Source organism: Schistocerca americana, chromosome 3 (genome assembly GCF_021461395.2).
Source record: "Schistocerca americana isolate TAMUIC-IGC-003095 chromosome 3, iqSchAmer2.1, whole genome shotgun sequence".
NCBI classification, from domain to species: Eukaryota; Metazoa; Arthropoda; class Insecta; order Orthoptera; family Acrididae; genus Schistocerca; species Schistocerca americana.
This window is the reverse complement of record NC_060121.1, coordinates 154,328,617-154,350,947: the sequence shown is the minus strand read 5'-3', so window position 1 is coordinate 154,350,947 and position 22,331 is coordinate 154,328,617. Positions and strand designations below refer to the sequence as shown.

Below are 22,331 nucleotides of genomic sequence, written 5' to 3'. Positions count from 1 at the left end.
CTTTCAACCTAGCATACCGTACTCTAATGACCTCTATGTCGACGGGACAGTACAAATGGTTCAAATGGCTCTGAGCACTATGGGACTTAACATCTTAGGTCATCAGTCCCCTAGAACTTAGAACTACTTAAACCTAACTAACCTAAGGACATCACACACATCCATGCCCGAGGCAGGATTCGAACCTGCGACCGTAGCAGTCTCGCGGTTCCGGACTGCAGCGCCTAGAACCGCAAGGCCACCGCGGCCGGCACGGGACAGTAAACCCAAATATACCACAGATCCCCACAACAACAACAAAAATGTGCCCAGTTATTCGAAGAAAACACAGGTGACACACATCTGCACGAAGAGTAGCAGAAGTGATCCACAAAACTACCGTACAATTTCTCTAACATCTATCTTTTGTAGAATTTTACAACTGCATCTGAGCTCAAACGCAACGAGGTATCTTGAGCAGATTTATCTGAACCATGCCGTCCAGCACGGATTGCGAAGAAATATGTCATGCGAAACCAAACTCTACTTTTCTCGCATTACATCCTGGAAGTCACGGATCACGGTAGCTAGATGCATGCATTATTTTACTGACTTCTGTACAGCAGTTGACTCAGTATTTCACAATCACGTGTAACTAAATTACGATAATATGGGGTATCAAACGAAATTTGTGATTAGATTAAAGATTTATAGGCGCGCAAGACGCGGCTGGATATTTTAGGTGCGCAGTCATCGATAGATGCAGAAGTAACTTCAGGCGTACTCCAGGAAAGTGGATTGAGATCCTTCCTATTCAAGTTGGTATATATGAATGTCAAGGAAGATGACATTAATTACAGTAAACATTGAGGCATTTAAACACTCTTTCTTCCCACGCTCCATACGTGAGTGCAACAGGGAAAAGTCCTAGTAACTGGCACAATGGGACATACCCTCTGCCATGCACTTCACAGTGCTTTGTGGGGTATATAAGTAGATTTAGAAGTAAATTAATAGACTTTTCGCTGATAATGCTGTTATCTATACTGAAGCTGAAATCGGTAGAACTGAACAAAGCTTTGGTTCCGATGGAATCTATGTTAGAATCTATGCAGCATATGCGGCTGATTTAGTGCCTCTTTCAACCTAGCATACCGTACTCTAATGACCTCGATGTCGACGGGACGGTAAACTCAAATATACTATAGATCCCTGCAACAAAAAACTGTGCCCAGTTGTTCGAAGAAAACACAAAACTTTTGCTCTTCACAATACGAAAAACATAGTATCCTGTGACTACAATATCAATGAGTTACAACTGGAACCAATCAAGTCATCAAATAGCAATACCAAACATAAAAGTTTGTAGGGATACAAAATGGAACGATAATACAGGCTCAGTCGTATGTAAGAGAAGTGGCACACTTCAGTTGTTTGATAGTACGTTCGGTAAATACAGTCCGTCTGCAAAGGAGATTGCTTACAAAACACTCGTGTGACCAACAGTCTTGGAATATCACTCAAGTGTGTGGGAACCGTACCAAACTGGTCTAACAGAGAATATTGAACAAGTCGTACGATGGGCAGCACGAAACATTACAGGTTTGTTTGATCCATTTCAGAACGTCACGAAGATGCAGAGAAACCTGAACTGGCATACGACTTAAAATAGACGCCATATATTCCACGAATACAAAATTTCACAAGTAGTTTTAAGAGATGAATGTAGCAATATGCTACAGCTCCCTGTGTATCTCTCCCATTGTCACCCCGAAGACAACATTATGCCGATTTTAGCGCTAGGCGAGACGTTTAAGCAATCATTTTTCCTGCAATCCATACGCAAAATGGTTCAAATGGCTCTGAGCACTATGGAACTTAACATCTGAGGTCATCAGTCCCCTAGAACTTAGAACTACTTAAACCTAACTAACCTAAGGACATCACACACATCCATGCCCGAGGCAGAATTCGAACCTGCGACCGTAGCGGTCGCGCGGTTCCAGACTAAAGTGCCTAGAACCGCTCGGCCACACAGGCCGGCCCACACGCAAAGGATCGTGAAGAGATGCAATGGAAAGTACCCTTTGCCACGCACTTTACAGCGGTTTACAGGTTACAGATGTACAGGGGATGGACGAAAATACGAAAACACCAAAAACATAACATATTGTCATGCCTAATACGGATGAAGAAAACTGTTGGCATTCAAAACAGCTTCCAGTCATCTCGAAATGGATAAATACATATACATCTACATCTATGTGATTGCTCTGTTATTCACAATGAAGTGCCTGGCAGAGGGTTCAATGAGCCAGCTTCAAGCTGTCTCTCTGCCGTTCCACTCTCGGACGGCACGCGGGAAAAACGAGCACTTAAATTTTTCTGTGCCAGGCCTGATTTCTCTTATTTTATCGTGATGTTCATTTCTCCCTGTGTAGTTGGGTGCCAACAGAATGTTTTGGCAATCGGAGGAGAAAACTGGTAATCGAAATTTCATGAGAATATCCCGTCGCAACGAAAAACACCTTTGTATTAATGATTGCCACTCCAATTCACTTATCATGTCTGTGACACTATCTGCCCTATTTTGCGATAATACAAAACGAGTTGCCCTTCTTTGTACTTTTTCTATGTCAGCCCTCAGTCCCACCTGATGCAGATCCCACACCGCACAGCAATACTCCAGAATAGGGCGGACAAGCGTGGTGTAAGCAATCTCTTTAGTAGACATGTTGCACCTTCTAAGTGTTCTGCCAATGAATCGCAGTCTTTGGTTTGCTCCACCCACAATATTATCTATGTGATCGTTCGAATTTAGGTTATTTGTAATTGTAATCCCTAAGTATTTAGTTGAATTTACAGCCCTCAGATTTGTGTGACTTACCGCGTAATCGAAATTTAGCTGATTACTTTTAGTACTCATGCGAATAACTTCACACTTTTCCTTATTCAGGGTCAATTGCCACTTTTCGCACCATACAGATATCTTATCTAAACCATTTTGCAAGTCGTTTTGCTCATCTGATGACTTTACAAGACGGTAAATGACAGCATCATCTGCAAACAATCTAAGACGGCTACTCAGATTGTCTCCTATGTCGTTAATATAGGTCAGGAACAATAGAGCGCCTGTAACACTTCCTTGGGGAACGCCGGATATTACTTCTGTTTTACTCGATGACTTTCCGTTTATTACTACAAACTGTGACCTTTCTGACAGGAAATCATGAATCCAGTCGCACAACTGAGGCGATATTCCGTAGGCATGCAGTTTGATTAGAAGACGCTTGTGAGGAACGGTGTCGAAAGCCACAGATCCTGCGTGGTTTTCAAGAAAATCTTAGCCCATTCTTCCCGCAAAATAGCGAGAAGTTCAGGTAACGGCGGTAGAGGTGGACAGCGGTCGCGTACCCTACGCTCCAAGGGAGACCGCGAAGGTTCAATAATTCTGATTTCTGGTATTGTGATGGCCAAGGTTGACGCAAAAATCCATCCTCGTGCTCACAAAACCATTTCTGAACGAAGCGAGTTCTGTGAACACGGCCTGTTGTCTTGGGAGACAACATCACCACAGGGGAGCAAATAATGTACCATGGGATGGATATGATAGGCCAAAATGATCACATAATCCTTGGCGGCAATGCGATTATTCAGAGTACCGATGGGGCTCATGGAACATCACGACAGCCGGCCGGGGTGGCCGAACGGTTCTAGGCGCTACAGTCTGAAGCCGCGCTACCGCTACGGTCGCAGGTTCGAATCCTACCTCGGTCATGGATGTGTGTGATGTCCTAAGGTTAGTTAGGTTTAAGTAGTTCTAAGTTCTAGAGGACTGATGACCTCAGAATTTAAGTCCCATATTGCTCAGAGCCATTTGAACCATTTTTTGAACATCACGACACGGCTGCCAAAATCATCACCGAACCCCCTCCGTATTTCGCACTTGGAACGTACATGAGGTATCGAAAGTCATGGGATTCCTCGTCATATCGTATCGGACGTCCTTTTGCCCGGTTTAATGCAAAAACCCGAAGTGGCATGGATTACACAAGCGCCGGGAAGTCCCCTGCAGAAATATCGAGCAATGCTGCCCTCTATAGCCGTCCATAATTGCGAAAGTGTTGCCTGTACAGGATTTTATGATCGATCACACCTCTCGATTTTGTCTCGTAAATGACTGATGGTATAAAATGACTTTTATCTTAATAATATGAATATTTATATACACTGCTGGCCATTAAAACTGCTACACCGCGAAGATGACGTGCTACAGACGCAAAATTTAACCGACAGGAAGAAGATGCTGTGATATGCAAATGATTAGCTTTTCAGCGCATTCACACAAGGTTGGATGGGGGGGGGGGGGGGGGCGGAGATTACTGTTTAACGTCCCGTCGACAACGAGGTCATTAGAGACGGAGCACAAGCTCGGATTAGGGAAGGAAATCGGCCGTTCCCTTTCTAAGGAACCATCCCGGCATTTGCCTGAAGCGATTTAGGGAAATCACGGAAAACCTAAATCAGGATGGCCGGAGCCGGGACTGAACCGTCGTCCTCCCGAATGCGAATCCAGTGTGCTAACCACTGCGCCACCTCGCTCGGTATCACACAAGGTTGGCGCCGGTGGCAACACCTACAACGTGCTGACATGGGGTATGTTTCCAACCGATTTCTCATACACAAACAGCAGTTGACCGGCGTTGCCTGGTGAAACGTTGTTGCGATGCCTCGTGTAAGGAGGAGAAATGCGTACCATCACGTTTCAGAATTTGATAAAGTTCGGATTGTAGCCTATAGCGATTGCGGTTTATCGTATCGCGACATTGCTGCTCTCGTTGGTCTAGAGCCAATGACAGAATATGGAATCGGTGGCTTCAGGAAGATAATACAGAACGCCGTGCTGGATCCCAACGGCCTCGTATCACTATCAGTCGAGATAACAGAGATCATATCCGCATGGCTGTAACGGATCGTGCAGCCACGTCTCGATCCCTGAGTCAACAGATGGGGACGTTTGCAAGACAACAACCATCTGCACGAGCAGTTCGACGACATTTGCAGCAACATGGACTATCAGCTCGGAGACCATGGCTGCGGTTACCCTTGACGCGGCATTACAGACAGGAGCGCCTGCGATGGTGTACTCGACGACGAACCTGGGTGCACAAATGGCAAAAAGTCATTTTTTCAGATGAATCCAGGTTCTGTTTACAGCATCATGATGGTCACATCCGTGTTTGGCGACATCGCGGTGAACGCACATTGGAAGCGTGTATTCGTCATCGCCATACTGGCGTATCACCCGGCGTGATGGTATGGGGTGCCATTGGTTACACGTCTCGGTCACCTCTTGTTAGCATTGACGGCACTTTGAACAGTGGACGTTACATTTCAGATGTGTTACGACCCGTGGCTCTATCCTTCATTCGATCCCTGCGAAACACTACATTTCAGCAGGATAATGCACGACCGCATGTTGCAGGTCCTGTACGGGCCTTTCTGGATACAGAAAATGTTCGACTGCTGCCCTGGCCAGCAAATTCTCCAGATCTCTCACCAACTGAAAACGTCTGGTCAATGGTGGCCGAGCAACTGGCTCGTCACAATACGCCAGTCGCTACTCTTGATGAACTGTGGTATCGTGTTGAAGCTGCGTGGGCAGCTGTACCTGTACACGCCATCCAAGCTCTGTTTGACTCAATGCCCAGGCATATCAAGGCCGTTATTACGGCCAGAGGTGGTTGTTCTGGGTACTGATTTCTCAGGATCTATGCACCTAAATTGCGTGAAAATGTAATCACATGTCAGTTCTAGTATAATATATTTGTCCAATGAATACCCGTTTATCATCTGCATTTCTTCTTGGTGTAGCAATTTTAATGGCCAGTTGTGTATGTCTTTGAAGAGATAGAGAGAGATTGATTTTTGATTGAGATTTTTACTTTAAGTCGTAACTAGTACCTGAATTTTGTTTGCTGCCTCCTTGTATGATCAGCTTCTGCACCAGTTGGTGACGTATTATAATTTGGAGGAAGTTATTGTTCTTTAAGGTTTAAAATACTACTCTGTTAGTTACTTGGCCGTATTGCGGATAGCTTTGAGTCCAAGTTTTCGTAGCTTTTCATACCTAAGAGGCCACTGTTGTAAGTAAATAAGATCAGACTTATTGAGAACACTGCACAGGTGCCTCTCGTGGTCAAATACAACAGCACAACCTGCAGGTTTGGTTAGCATCTGCATTTCTGTTCAAGCATGCATTTCTTGTGTGGTTTCGTTATTTTTGTACAACCCGTGTGTATGTAGAAGCGTGAGGGGATCAAAAAATATAAGTGGACTGCATGTGCCATGTGAACGAGACAGCCGTAGTAAGTGAGACGAAAGAAGACGCGACAAACAACTTGGCAACTTACGAAAGACGGCCAACCAGTAGGATGGGACTCAGGTTCGCTTGCAAAAAGACAATAACACTGAATACCACTTCCGGTTGGAAAACACCAGAATGCACCGTGGAAAAGACGGACAAATTTAAATACTTTGGAGAATGTGTAACAGGAAGAAACAGAAGCAATGAAGGAGAAATAGAAAGGACGAAGAAAATGTCAGTCTTCTGTATGGCCAGAGATGTATAGGGCAAAAATGATTTACCTACAGCACAAAGATCAGACACTACAAGGAAAGATGTGGAACATCACACTACATGGGCTGAAAACGGTATCACTTGCAAAGCAAGGAGCAATACAATTAGAGAAATAAGAGAGAAAATTACTAAGGAAGATACTGGGCTCCAAAAGAGGTTGTGTGAGATGAATGTGAAGACCTACAGAAGAGCTGTATAGTAGTATGAGGACAATCCGAGAAAAATCAGATTGAAATATGCTCGATTTGCAAGGTATGTGATCAGGATAAATATGGATAAAATGTCCAAGAGATTATGGAACACAACAGGTAGGTCCAGAGGAAAGTCAGGAACCAAGTGGATTGTGGAACTCGGAAAGGATTGGTCAGAATTGGTTGTCAACGTAAGACGAAAGGAAAACTGGAGAATCAAGTACGCACCAACCAATATGTCAGAGATCAACGGCGTTGGAGGAAGCAGGGAAAGGATAGAGATTCACCCGTGGGGCAGACGGTGCTGAATTATATCCGAATAAGAGCGGGGAGAAGCAGAGAAAGGATGAAGAAGTTCAGGGAGGAGAAGAAGAAGAAAACGCAATTCATGAAGGGACTAGGCGCTACCTGTGGTCCTACAGAGCCCGCACTGTAAGAAGTGGAGGCATGTGTGTCGACGCCTCGTAAGAACTTACGAGTGACAATTGAAAACCTCTTGGCGTCCATTGTTCCTTGTTTAGCCCTGCACCATTTCCACTTTTAACCGCCCGAGGTGATACGGTGATTAAGATAATGGACTCATACTGAGAAAGAACTGGCTAAAAACACGTCCTTCCGCAACCCGAGCTTCTGTTCTAATAATCTCGCCATAGAACAGACGTTAAATCCTTTCAAATCACCGTCAGGCCATCCTTAATCAAGGTTTTCCGATGTTCTCCTAAATCTGTTAAGGTGAACGCCAGGATCGTGTCTCAAAAAAAGTCTTGACCAATATTTTGCTCATAATTATCCTTTACGAGCTGGCAAAGAACCTATCGTTGACAGGACGTTAGACCATAACACTCCAACGTTGTATCATGTTTTACCGGAGGTTCTCAAACCATATCGCTGGCTTATAAACTGGAGCTCTCTTGCGTACTTTGCTTACGTACCATAACTGAACTGCAAAGAAAGAATGGAAATGTCAAACAAAACTGCACGTTTCAAAATGTCTAATCTCAGAGTTTGAGTACCATATGACAATTAATTAAAACTAGGGAATGACCTACGAATCAGTCTGTACACAGCGTGGTTCAGACATCATAGAGTAAGTACCGGTTGCTGTTTTGTTAAGTGCCCTGAACCATTGCGAATTCACGCTGAGTACATTGTAATCCATCGTTACAGACGAGAGAAAATTTGTTGCAAACGACACAAACAAATCACTTCTCTTCCAGATAATAAGGTTATTAACCTTGCTTCAGATATTCTCTTAATTTACATATGGTTAAAAATAATATATTGTACTGTTCTACAGGTGGCAACTGTTAGAGAATTGTTGCTTTCTAAAACAGTACTGCTAACGAAAAATAAATGTTTGTCGTTGCAGTGAGAAGCAGTAGTATTGATAATAAGGTCAGTTTGTGTACACGGTATACATACATATTTTTTATTACTAGACAGTAACTTCTTTATCAGCTTCGTTTGGTGTTCTACGCATTTTGCGACAGTTTTCGAGTGAGAAGTTTCACCAGACTGATGGTTTTAACATATGTAGCGTATTTCCAGCTAAAATATAATTATTTCTGCAGGAAACTTTAAAATACGGGAGATGTGCAATTGAGCTAGGAGCGTAATTCGTAAACTGTCAGTTAATCAGAAAAAAAAACATTTTTTCCCTTTTCTAGCCAATTCTGGACAAACGCTGCCTTTTGCAACGGCAAAGAAAGTAAATTGTGAAAGATCTTCAAATTGTGTGTACAACGCTAGAGAATTGCTAACAAATATATTGTTGTCAATTCCGCATTTCTATCTTGACCTGTAAATTGGCAACAGTCCTTACTGGAATCACGGATGACGCTCCAAAGATCAATAGCTCCCGCGCATGGCCGTCTTGGGGATGACGTCACAGCGCACATTTCCCATCGGCCTGTACGGACGTTGCGGTAGTGTGGTGTGGACTGTTTTCGTTTTAGGAGAATTTTTGCAAGAATCGCTCAGTTGGCAGCGAAGTAGTGGTAGTCGGCAATCGTTGCAAGTTTACCAGATGTGTTGTTTGTTTTATTTTTATAAATTGTAAATATTTTCGGTTTTAATGCGACTGCTTAGCGTAGTTTATACAGTCAGCTGTTCACACAGTGCGGAGGACCGCTGCGTACAGAAAATGGAAGCCATCTTGGGTTAGGTTGTCAATTACTTACATGGAGATTTACAAGTAGTTTTCGGTGTAATTTATGCACGGTTTTAAGTTCCAGCTTTCAAATATAACACTATAAAGTTTTTATCGACGAAAATTCACAATGTCAACCGACCAACGGCCTGAACGTGAAATTGCGGCAGAAGACAGCATAAAAGTCGTCTGCCGATTTAGGCCCTTGAATGATTCAGAGGAGAGAGCTGGATCTAAATTCATTTGCAAATTTCCTTCTGGATCGGAGGATAATTGCATATCGATAGGGGTAAGTACAAATACATATACTTTCTAGTTTTCTAAACCATGTGTGTAATATATGGCTGTTTAGATTGGAAACTGACCGCTTCGTCGTGCATGAGTGAGAAAAAGATTTGCAGTGTGTTGACTGTTTCATGAATAGGTGTGTCGTGTTTGATTGATGTTGGCAGTGCATTGTCTGCTTCATCACTATAGCATTAAGGCACTGAAAGGTGGTGAGTCATCTAGCTGTTGAGTACTGAACGTTTTTGTTTGCGGTTTTGCCGAGTTCGAATTGTCAGTGCGTGACAGGGGTGTGCAGAACTCTTATACATTTTCTAGAATCCTGTCATACGCGACTTTCTGGTTCTTATTTCCAGTACATCAAGAAAATGTTTAATAATTTTGAGCTTTAGATACTCTTTTGCAGCTGTAACTTTTGATACAATCAGTATTGATTCCGCAGATGCGATTCTTTGGTATTTCATCACAATTAGAGTGTCGAAGGGCGTGAATTTACTGAAACTTGGACAAGTTTTCATCGTAACGCTGTCCTTAAAAAGGTAGCCCGCTAGTTCTGTATTTTAAATGTCTGTAATGTATATCGAGTCATTATTTACTGTTTCCTATCGTATTTTAGTGCGTACACAGCCAGCACGAGAGTATAGCTTTAGATGCCTAATCTCTGGTCAGTGCTTTCTCCTGCAACTTCCATTGCAACTGACGTTTTGTTGCCGCAACGTGTTATTGTACACAAGGTTTTGTGATAAAAGTATTGTCATGTCCTTTAAACTGATTATGGTCGTCTGGCGACAGCGTAATTTCATTTACATTTCACTCAAGCAACTGCAGATGCTAGTGCTGTAAAATCGTCGAGCAACTAGTGCAGATGAAGACACTAACCGTGAAACTGTATTATAGTCCAATAGTAGTTTTCAGTACCTAGTATAATGTATATCTTTAATCTAAGACCAAATTGTTCGCTAAAGCACGTTCTTTGTATTCTTCTTTGTGTTATTGGTTGTTTTTATGTGTTTTTGTTGCTTGAATTGTCGTTCTAGAATTTTAAAAATCTCCTTTCTTCATTTACATTTGTCTTCATCCTCCTAATCGTTACCACAGGTACTGATTACGTTTGTTTACAAGTGAAGATTAAAAATATTGACTTCAAAGTGGCATACCAGAGTGGGACTGATTTCTGTAACTAGTAAATAGTGTTGATAGGATTTTTAAAGATTTCTGTTGTTCACTTCAGCAATTCATGCAGTGCACTGTAGGACTGAGCTAATCGAGCTTGTGTGTTGGACTGTGTTTCAGCATAGTAGCAACAAACAATTTTAAACCAACCAATAACCCTTTCATTATGGCATGAAAGTTATTTTGGAGAAAATTCAGAAACGTGCATTTTAGCATATTATGAAGGTTTTTGTTTGTAAAACTTCCATGTTAATCAACAACAACTTTGTTACTCTGTGCTACCATAGCCAATATAACTATTTTTTATGGGCTGTATAATGCTTGTCAGTTATAATACAGTAAGCTGAGTAGGCCTAGATGCTAATGGGTGAAGATTAACTTCCTCTGTTCATTGAAGCAGTGTGTTATCGTAGTTCGAAAAAAAAAAGTTTTTGTGTGAAGTTATGTAGATCTCAAGAACTACATGAAAACTTCACACTCCATTGACCAGTCTGTGGAATAATAAAGGAAATTATGTTAGGGTTTGATGTTCCATTTGTGACAAGATCCTTAGAGAAGGAGCACAAGTATGGATACCATGGTATTGGGATGGAAATTGGTTACTTTTCAAAGGAACAATCATGTTTTTCGCCTTAATCAGTTTAGGAAACCAAGAAGAAGTAAAGCTTGATGGCTAAAGGAAAATTGAACGTAGCTCCTCTATAATGGAGTTCCAGAGCTTTAAACCTTTGCCCAACCTAGCTCTGTTTATCCTGTAATGGGAACCACATGGAATCTTATGCTTATATTTGCATTTGCTTCTCATCTGGGCAGTTAAGCAAATTGAAAGTTTATAGAGCAAGATATTTTTATTGGTAATCACATGGAACAGTAGGGTAAAAGCAGTTGTTCACTAAAGTGTTGTTTGTTTGTTTCTGAGAGTGTATTAATATTTTAATACTGTAATTGTTTTCATGGCCTTTACTATTGAACTAGAATAGTTTAAATCAAATAAGGTGTTGCATGCAGAACTAAATGACTACATTGTCAGAGTGCTGGGCGACAACAGTTGCTCTAGACAAATAGAATTTAAGATTTGATTTGCAGGCAGTATACTGCTGCTAATTGATACCTTTGTCAGGTGGCCACAAGAAGACAGAATACAGTAGAAATCACATTACTGCTTTGGTGAATTAACTTCAATGCAAATTTTCTTCATGAGATGTAGGACATAATCTCTTACTCTTAGCTGTGCTTTTCTTATGATAACTGGAAACAGTCTTACAGATACCAGCAAAACCACAATGCTTCTTTGCATTTCCATTGTAGAAACCTTTTTGAATGCATTTACTAACAATGAAGTTAACTGAGGAAAGCTTCAACACCTTATCCTCTGCTAGCAAAGACAAGTAGGAAAATAAACATGCAGTACACTGCTGAAAGTTTCATCTGCTTTAAGATAACAATATTACACCCACACTATAAAAAAAAAAAAATGAACACTGAAACACAGAGAACACTCACATGGCAGTAAACATGTGGCCTTCTGTATTCAGCAAAAGTGAGGCGAAATCAGAAAACCCTAAATAACGGTGAACCTCAGCTAAGCAATTCACCACAAAAAAACAAAAAATTGCAGGTTGAAACATCCCACAAAGAAGCTGTTCAGCTAAAACCTGTACTTGTAAAAGAAAAAAAAGCTGAAGATTAACAAAAAGTTAAGACATCACACTGGATACACCTCAGAAACTGGTCCTTCGGTTGTGCTATGCCAGTTCCAATAATGCTGTCACAAAGTCTGATGACAGGAACAGCTTCTCCTATGTTGTTTGAATCAGTGACATCAGTTTTGCCTGTAAGATTATGTAATTGTATTTGCCACATAGTTCAATACCCTGTAGTACTCACATCTTCATTCAATTATGACCTTGCTTAAGTTCGCTAATGATTTATGCGAAACCTGCAACCCAGAAGTCTCTTAACTTACAAAAACAATGTCGTCATAACACATTGTTTATTCCTTCGTATGTTTCCAGTCAAAACTAAAGATGAGTGGCATAGTAAACACCAAGATGATATGGTAGTGAAGCTTTCCTCAGTTAACTTCATTGATAGCATACACGTGTGAGAAGTTTTCTACACCAGAAACACGAAGATGCATTGTGACATTGATGGTATATGTAAGATTGTTTCCAGCTATGATAAGAAAAATGCAGCTAAGTGTAAGTGACCATGTCCTATCTCTCATGAAGAAAATGTGCATTCCAGTTAAATCACAAAAGTAGTAATGTCATTTTTGCTGCATCCTTTCTTCTTGTGGCCACTTGACAAAGCAATCAGTAAGCTGAAGTATGTTGCCTGCAGATCAAATCATAGATCCTATTTGTCAAGAGTAATTTTTCTTCCCAACCACTGTGTCAATGTAGTCAATCTGCATAGACACATATGCACTTTAAGCTTTTATATTGTAGAGTAGGGAGGTCTGCTCAAAATAAAATGCCTTTGTAATTGATGTTTGTCATTTGAGTAATAGGGCCCAGCTGCCAGCCAATAGTAGTTATTTCTTGAATTCCACTTACCCACTGCGGTTGACAGTTGAGTCATGTCTTTGGTAGAGTTGGCAAATTAAGGTCCCTGACAGTGCTGTTGCCAGCAAAATTGCGCAGCGCAGATGCCTGCAGGTAAAACAGTAGTCTTCTCTAGAGCTGCAACAATAATGTGTTGCCGTAGAGAAGTATATGAAATCGTGTTATATGATTGGTTGGGGTAGGTGCACAAAGTAGCTGTGCCAAGCCCACTGCAGCTGTTGTGGATCTTCCGTCAGCTCCGTGAGTGTGACTGTTTGCTCCGGCAACACTGCCCCATGCTCTGCAATTTGTCAAAGTTATTTTATTCAAACTATACTCAATTACATTATTAATTGTTGCCTTTCATTTTGTGCTACATATGGAGTAGGAAGAGGGAATGGACGACAGCTGGACTTTATGCCTCAGTATATATACTAATTTCTCCTATCTTGTTCTCTCCATAAAATATGCTGTCAGGATCATTAATTTTCTGCACCTTGTACATGAAATACAGGCATCCAAATTTTCCCAATAGCTTTTGGGAAGAAGGTAGTCTCCTGCTAACAACTATTCTTTAAGTTACCAGAGTGTCTCCATAAAATATTCTACACATACCAATCGAACTTTCTGGTTAATTCGGTAGCGGGAAACATCCCAGTTGCTTCAGCCTCGACATTGTTGTTGAACTGAATTAAAGGATACCCTGCAATACTTGCTAGCGTATTTTTGTGTGTGTTTCTGTCGATATTGTTATATTGACTGACACTTATGATGAGTAGCCATCCACTGCTGTACTTCAGCGTTATTAGGTCAGTTGTGCAAGGACTGGTCTATTAATGTTGACTGTGCAGTAACAGTTCTCAAAGGAAACCTATAATGTTCTCTGACTCTTTAGTATTCAAATGTGCAACTTTGTTGGTGAGAATATGCACACAATAGGTTTTTATTAGCTATGACAGAGACTAGTTATGGAACGTATTACGATGTTGGAATTTAATTACAACTCTCTCAGATTGCAAGAGTCATTATTGCTGGGTCCATTTTGTCAGATCCACAGTTGTGAAAAAACATGCATATTGGTTCTAGGAGATATTGTGTGTTGATAGTAATGACTACCTGTGCCCAACTGGAAGAACGTAACATGCTAGCCACAAAAATAGCCAAAAGTGGTTTCCGATCAAGACAGAAGAGCTTTGAAACAAGTTGTACCCAGAAAGAACAAAACAGCAATCCAAATACCATCACAGGTGAATACATATTTACAGGAAGCTATATCCTCCAAAACAGTTGGGGTTAAGTGTATGCAGCAAACATTCGTGGTAGCCTAGCACAGCTGTCTTAAAATCATTCCATTGCATTGGCTTTAAGTAATGCAAATGGTGTCTTGAGCATACAGATGGGACAAACAACAGTGGGTGAATGTCATCTGATCAGATAAAGCATTGTAAATGTGTTTGATATCACATTGCTGAATATTATCACTATTTTGTTTTGCTTTTTTACACTGGAAAGAGCAGGCATTTTTGTACTACATAAGTACTATTTGTTGTGGAGAAGCTCTGGACAAAGTTTAGAAAACAGAACTTGGAAATACTGCATCTACATACACACTGTGCGGACTGTTTGAATTTCCTCCTGTTCCAATCACACATGTAGTTTGGGACTAATGACAAATGCCACTCTGCACACTATAATTATTCTAATCTTGTTTTCATTGTGTCTACAGGAACAGTACGTATTGGGCTGCAGTATATTCCTAGATTCCTCACTTCAGCTACATCTTGAAACTTCGGAAGTTGGCTTCCATGGGATAGTTTGCATCTATCTTAAAGTGTGTGTCGCTTCGGGTTTATCAGCATTTCTGTTAGTGAAACACACTCGAGTTTTTTTAAGCAGCCTATTTTGTGGAATGACGTTTTTCTAGTATTTTGCCAATGAACTGAAGTCTGGCATCTGCATTACAATCAATTGAGCCGATGTCATTATTCCATTTCATACCCTCACACCCAGTAATTTGTGTCAGGTGACTGATTCCAGTTGCGACTCATTGATATTGTAATCGTATGATATTACTTTTATTTTTCATTTTGTGAATTACACTGTTTTACATTTCTGTACATTGTTGCCAGTCTGCACACCATTTCGATAACTTCATAAGGTCTGACTGGATATATGTGCTACTTTCTTCTCATAGTACTTCATTATAGATAACTGCATCATCTGCAAAAAGCATGTTGTTTCTCGTCTGCCAGGTCAGTATGCAAATTAAACAAGGGTTCCAGTACATTTCACTGGGACATCCTGGAAGCTACTATTACTTCTGTCGAGGACTGTCCATGCTACATAATGTGTATCCTGCCCACCAAGAAATCTTCAGACCAGTCACAAAGTCTGTTTGATAACCTATATAAGCATGCTTTTGTTAATAAAAGATGGTCTAGTCCTGAGTCAAATGCTTTTTGGAAGTAAAGAAATATTGCGTTCATACTTGATCCAGAACTTAGAAGATGTCATATGAGAAATGGAAGAGTTGGGTTTATGATATCCTTGCTGGTTGGCATGGGTGTGGTCTTGCTGATTGAGATATCTCATTATGTTTGAACCCAGAATATTTTGTAGGATTCTAAAACAGGTGGATGTCAATGAGACTGGGTGGTAGTTTTGTGGATCACTTCTGCTCCCTTTCTTATAGACAAGTGTGACTTGTGCGTACTTCCAACCACTGGGCTTAGCTGTTTCTCAATACCACTGACAATTACTATATCATTCGCCTTTTCAGTGGTGTCGGATTAAACTGTGTGGTACTTCTGTATTTTCCTTATTGAAAGGACCGTCTGAAAATGTTCAGTGTTTCTGCTTTTGCTTGGCTGCTTCAAATTTCGAATCCACTATCACCCAGGAGCGTCTGGACACTAACTTTGGTACAACCGACTGCCTTTACACATGATCAGAATTTCTTTGTATTTTGAGAGAGATTTTTTGATAAGATTCTGCTACAGTGTTCGTTGTTGGCTTCATACATTGTCCTTGAGACAACAAAGTGCTTCTTTTTCATCATCCTTCTGCCATATCTCTCTGCTTCATTTTACACCCATAGTGCAGAAGTCACTGTTTCTCTAGAAGTGTGCCTGGCATTCTCCTATTGTGAACTGTTCTTTTAAACTTGAGAAAGAGTAGATGTTTTGAGTGGCTGATTGTGTTGTATGAAGTGATTCCTTCTTAGTCTATCTTACTGAAGTTGTAAATCTTTGCAGTTTTTAGTGGCCCTTCATTCTTTATTTATCATTGTTGCTACAGCTGCCTCAGGGATACTGATAAAAGTTTCAATATCTGTGCCCTTATTGGTTGTCATTAGATCTGATATATCGTGTGTGTGTTTTCGGACAATTTGTTTCAAGTAATTTTCTCAGAAAGTGTTAGTAATATTCTACAGGATATGTTGTCATGCCCAGCACAGCACAGCATTGTAATTTTAACATTGTGTTAAAGCCAAAATGGTATTATCAGATGCAAATATCACCATTAGATTACTGTAGGTTTAAATGCTAAGCCATCTTAAAGTTTTGCCGAAACCACCATACAGCTCATTTGGCAGCATCCTACTGAAAGCCTCTTAAAACCATACATTTTTAATATGTTTAGCTCAAATTTTGCACAGGTTAGTTGCTTCCTATTATTATGTTATTGTATTATTATTTTATTGTATTCTGCTTTGATTAAAATTTGACAGAGGTAGGGGGCATGGGCCAATTGTATGTGAAGTTCCCAAAGAAACTGTAATCAGACATTCACTTCATTTTAGGGTTTCTTGTCGAATGGAACACTTTACTGTAATTGTGGATAGGCTCATAAAAAGCAAATAAAATAAACCTTCATTGTTATTACATGTCAAGAATATGACATTGATTTTTTTTCGTTATAGCAGTAGGCCTGCTACTTTTCTGAATAATACCAATAGCTCCCTAATGTATGCTGCACATATACAGAGAGAAGGTGGACATTGTGCAGTGTTCAAAGCTAGGATGGTATAGTGGTGAAGATACGGGACTGATGTATGTGAATGGCTCTAAGACTTCTCAAGTAGTAGAACCCAGTTTGTTATCTTTGATGGCGAGTGTTCATCATAACAAGCATATTGATCAGGAGTGTCCCAGGGAAGGAAGTGCTTGAGGACCACCCATGTTCTCTGTATATGTAAATATTTTGACGGATAGGATGAGCAGCAGCCTGTGAGTGCTGATGGCGCTGTAGTGTACGCTCAAATGTCTTTGTTGAGCGATTGTAGCAGGATACAGGAAGACTTCGAGAGAATTTCTGTTTGGTGTAATGGATGACAACTTGCTCTTAAATGTTGAGAAATAACATAGATCATTGTGAAAAACAATCCTGTAATGCTCGAAAACAGTATTAGTGGTGTGCTGCTTTACACAGTCTCGTCAATTAAATATCTAGGCGTAATGTTTGCAAAGTTATATGAAATGGAACGGGCTTGTAAAAATAGTATTAGGGAAAATGAAACTAAGTAACTCTAACATTGAGAAGACATGAAATCTCCTGTATTTTGTGTACAATTGAGGTGTTGATGCCATTGCTCCCATTAGGTGTGTTTGTAGAAGAGAGGCACTTGGGGTGACTAAAAACTTTATTTAAATCTAAAGAGGTTCAAAATAATGTGCATAAGTTTTTCACAGACTCCTGTATTATTTCTGTGCAGCTCTTTGTCATTAGATACTATACCATTGTTGAAATTCCTTGTCAAGATTGTCTGAACGAAATAAGCAACTGAATTATAATATATAGAACAAATATGTGAATGTTTTGGGTAAGTATATGTGTTCTACAAAGACTATAGCTAAAAGTAGCTTTATACTTTATTCCTTTCTTTGCCTAAGTTTGGTTTTGTTAGAGGAAAGTGTAAATAGTTTTTCCTTCTGGAATTTAATTTGTGAATTGCTGTATTACTCACAGATAGTAATCTGTTGTTACAACGAAGTTCATCAGTGAATCAATGTTCTGTGAACTATGTTACCAGATGCTAAATCAGATGCTTGCAAGATGTGTATGAACCCAGCATAAAATTCTAGTTACTTTATTGTTTGAATTGAATACTTTTTACCTATGTGTGAGGTATCACCCCACAGTGTCTTCTCAGAAACCAGTGAATGAAAATACACAAAATGGTTAATTTACTGATATAAAGATCTCCCAAGTTGTCAGTTAATGGGTTTTTCTGAAAGTTTAATTAACTCAGAGACTTAAGTCATCAATAATATATTCTCCTTCACTGTTTACAAAAGTCTGCCAACACTAGGGTAACTTTTTGACTCGGCAACTGCAGAAATCGCACGGTTTTGAGGCACAGAACTAGTCGAGACATGTTCAGAGTGCATTTTCATCCAGAAAGTAAGTTCCTTGAAGATTGTTTGATAGAGAGTGCAGAAAGGTGAAAATCTGAGGGCGCAAGATCAGGCGAACAAGGTGGGTGTGGAATGACTTCCCAGCCCAACTCCTGTATGTTGTTTTTTGTCAGTCTAGCAGAATGCGGTTGGGCATTATTGTGAAGTAGCATAACATGGCACAGTCTTCATGGTCATTGTTCTTAGATTTCATCTGCAAGATGTCTCATTTGTTGGCAATAAATATCAGCAGTGATGGTTATGCCTTGGGGAAGCAATTCATAGTACACTACACAATCATTTTTCCACCAGATGCATAATATTGCCATTTGTGGGTGCACACGGGTCTTTGTGCAGAGTGTATGGCTTTGTTTTGGTTCAACCACTCCTTTCTTCTCCTTATGTTAGCTTAAAGCACCATTTCTCATCACCAATAATAATACAGGATAGGAACAGTCAGTGTTGTTCATGGGCCAGTTGATGAAAAGCTAGCAGAGATGCATGTATGGCCGTCTGTGATTTTTGCTTAGAGCGTGCAGTAACCATACACCCTATTTTTGAACATTCATAGAAATATCACATGTTGGTGGAATGATCACAGTTAATCACATTTGCCAGTTCCTGAGCATGCTGACGTCGATCACTGTGGATGAATGCTTTTAAATGATCTTAATCAAACCCCAAATGTCTTCCTGAACATGAAGAGTCAATAATGCCAAAAATATCCTCCGTAAAATGAGAGAAGCATTTTCTTGCTGTACTCTGTCCAGTGGCGTTATCCCTATACACGGCGCAAATGCTTCTTGCTGCCCCTGCTGCTGTACCCCTCTACTGAATTCAAACAGAAGAATATGTCAGAAATGTTGAGATTTCTCGACTTGGTACTCCATTTCCTAGCATCCACAGCTCCACTCCCTATCCCCAGATGACAATATGTAAACTCAAATAGCAACAGTGAACCGCAAATAAAAAATGACGATTGATAAATAAACCCCTAGGAACCGGAATACCACCTTGCAAAACAAAAATGCTGTGAAGTTGTGGACTAATCTAACGTTATGCCAAAAGTAGCTGAATGTAAATTTTTCAGCATTAATGGGAGGTGGGATATCCTTTTTTTTCCCATTAGTTAAGACCACTCCAATTGTGTAAAATCAGCTATCTGTAACAAAAATATCATTCACTGTATTCCCTGTTGACACTTTATTGCTTGGCCTGACAATACCTATTTTATCAAATACTAAAAGGACTAATTCTGACTTCTGATTCAAATAAAATAGTGGATCACAACATAGAGCAACAGCAGTAACTAGCCCATAATCAAGCCTTTGAACTGCTCATTGTGGTTGCTCCTTATGCAGATGTTACATCCTTGTTTGTAATACTTGAAAATCCTGGTGTAACTTTCTACGTCCTGAGTCTAATCAAACTAGACAAGAGATGAACCTTTTATATCTTGAGACTGAATTTCTCTAATACAATATTATGATTGACAGTGTCAAATGGTTTCAAAAAGTCCCAGATTATCACCATTGCCGACATTTTTTCAGTTAAGAATTTGTTTTTTGCTGGGTGACTGTACCAGTAGCAACCTTAGTAGAGCAACTCTTTTGACATCCAAACTGTATGTGGCCAAGTAACCTATTAATAAACAGGTGTAAACTGTAGAGTACTTAACCTTCTCAAAAATTTTGGGAAATAATGTACAGTGAATATGATCAGTACTTATTGACATCTATGGCAAGAGGATTGCACAGAAAAATGAGATGCAAAAGAGTAGTGAAAGAAGTTGTGTTAATGTGTTTCACATAAGTCAGGTAGGTGTATTTGTTGGATCACCACTTCTCATTCTGTGATAAAAGTAGTTCATTATTTTGTCAGTTACAAAACTACAATATGTAGTGGTTTCTGGATAAAATGTGACAAGGCCGCTCATGTTGATGTAAATCTTAGGCTCAGCTTAAGTATGTTGTGGTACCCAGTAAACATATTGTGAAGTGGTTGATGACAGACTTCTATAGAAGGTGAGGGTGAGCATTTAGACAACATAGATCTTGTATCTTGGGGCAATTTAAGCCTTGATAGAAAACAGGCTGTGACCAACCAGGAAATGCTGTGATTTCCTTATATTTAATTGTGATGTAATTAAGTTTTGGTCAGATCACTATGATAAAAAGAAGCTTTTAACCACATAGTCGTGGGAAGTTCAAGTTATTAGTAGTGAAGTTAGTGAGATGAGTTGTATCAGAGCAATCTGCCTGTCATAAAGCCTTAGGTTACTGAGAAAGGATTTTTACTGATGTAGACGTATTTTGAAATAAACGTTTTGGGGTTAGAAGCTGTTATCTTTCGTATCTTTATCAGTGTTATCCAGTTATACATTAGCTGAATCAGTCCCTTCTTTTATTGTTGAACTCAGTTTTTCCCATTATTCATTAAAATGAGACCACGAAGTCAGAAGTGATCTCCATAATGTTAATTTCCTTCCATTGAAAGTTAAAATAGAAAAGAGGAGATATTTTAAGTGGTATGTGTAATGTAATATGGAGGCTGGACAATGTTAGTGTTGTGTCTATACTTTTCCCTATTTATCATTTCAGCTCCAAGTGTCAAAAAAATGAGAGGCTCAAAAATATAAACTTAAAGTGCACACATTCATTTGTGTTCCTTTTCTTTCACTTAAAAGAATTTGAGTAACATATACAGAATGATTTTTATGTGTGTTGTAGATAAATTGTCATTAAATATTTGTGAGGGAAGTGTAGAGTTCGTTCCACATAGAAAATATAATTTTTATTTCTCTCTTTACAGAGTAAGGTTTTCCTGTTTGACAAGGTATTCAAGCCAAATGCAACACAGGAAAAAGTCTACAATGAAGCTGCAAAATCAATTGTTACAGGTATGTTGGAGGTTGCTTTTACTATCTTTCCATCTGGACTCCCGAAGTATTTGCTTTTTGGTAGCTGCCAAATTTATCTGTCAGACAGTGTATCATTCGTAGATATTGCTGAATGCTGGGTTTCATTTTGCTGATATAGAAATTTTGTAGGAATAGTCATAAAGATAGAACAAACGTTATTGAACTATGGTTATGACAGTTACAGTTAAGTGAAACATTTGCTCAGCCTGTTATTTCTCCTTCCACAGATTATTAGTTTAAAGGATACAGACCAGTCGTGATTGTGAAAACAATGCCATTACCTTGTAGCGAATAGTTGCTGTAACTCGAGAGGGCAGCATTGTCTTGAGAATGCAGCAAGCGGAATCTAATTCAATCTGGTATGGTGGCCTTGTAGTAGTGTGTGTTGCTGGAAACTGATAAGTTGTGGGATCAAATCTTGGTTGAGTCACTTTTTTTTACACTGCTCTTAACCTAACATTACTTTTCAGAGATGTGAAGATACCTATTTTGACAAATGACGATAGTTTCAGACTGCCAGTTTCTGCTTCCCTCAGATTAGGAATCAAAATTTGCACTTTACATTCACTACAAATTTTTCAAGCAGTGGGCAGTGAGTTGCTCAATTTTGAGTATCACAATAAATATGACTAATAACTAAAAGATAACCACCTCATCAGGCCGCAAAGTAAGACTTTCAGTGTAAAATAATCACATAGTTTTAACCATCAATTTCTCTGCAACTTTATGAGAACAATTGGGTATTGAAACACCCTCAGAATTCAGAATATGTAGTGGTTTATTTTCTTATGTTTCATGTAAAACGTTTTCTGAAAAACTACTTGAGTAACTTTGCTTCCATTACATACAGTACATTCTTTTAGCAGCACAGCAGATGACTTGATCAACTTCCAGCTTTCTTCCTTCCTTGAATCATGCCAAGGTGTTGCAACAGTACTGTTCAAATTTGCTGCTGATAAATGGCTCTGGACAAGAGCAACATGTGGGATAATTGGCTAATATTTGGGAAATGTTAAATGATGATGCAATGTTCACACTGCACTTCTTGCTGT

At 39.8% G+C, this 22,331-nt stretch overlaps 1 protein-coding gene across 1 annotated transcript in view; it reads left to right on the top strand.

The window, feature by feature from the left end:
• Positions 1 to 8,728: 8,728 nt before the first annotated feature.
• LOC124605257 (kinesin heavy chain) overlaps positions 8,729 to 22,331 on the top strand; it is a 73,909-nt gene continuing 60,306 nt past the window's right edge. The window contains exons 1-2 of the mRNA XM_047136817.1: positions 8,729 to 9,248; positions 21,171 to 21,258. Coding sequence (XP_046992773.1) covers positions 9,090 to 9,248; positions 21,171 to 21,258 — 247 coding nt within the window. The 5' untranslated portion in view covers positions 8,729 to 9,089. The remainder of the gene's footprint in view (positions 9,249 to 21,170; positions 21,259 to 22,331) is intronic.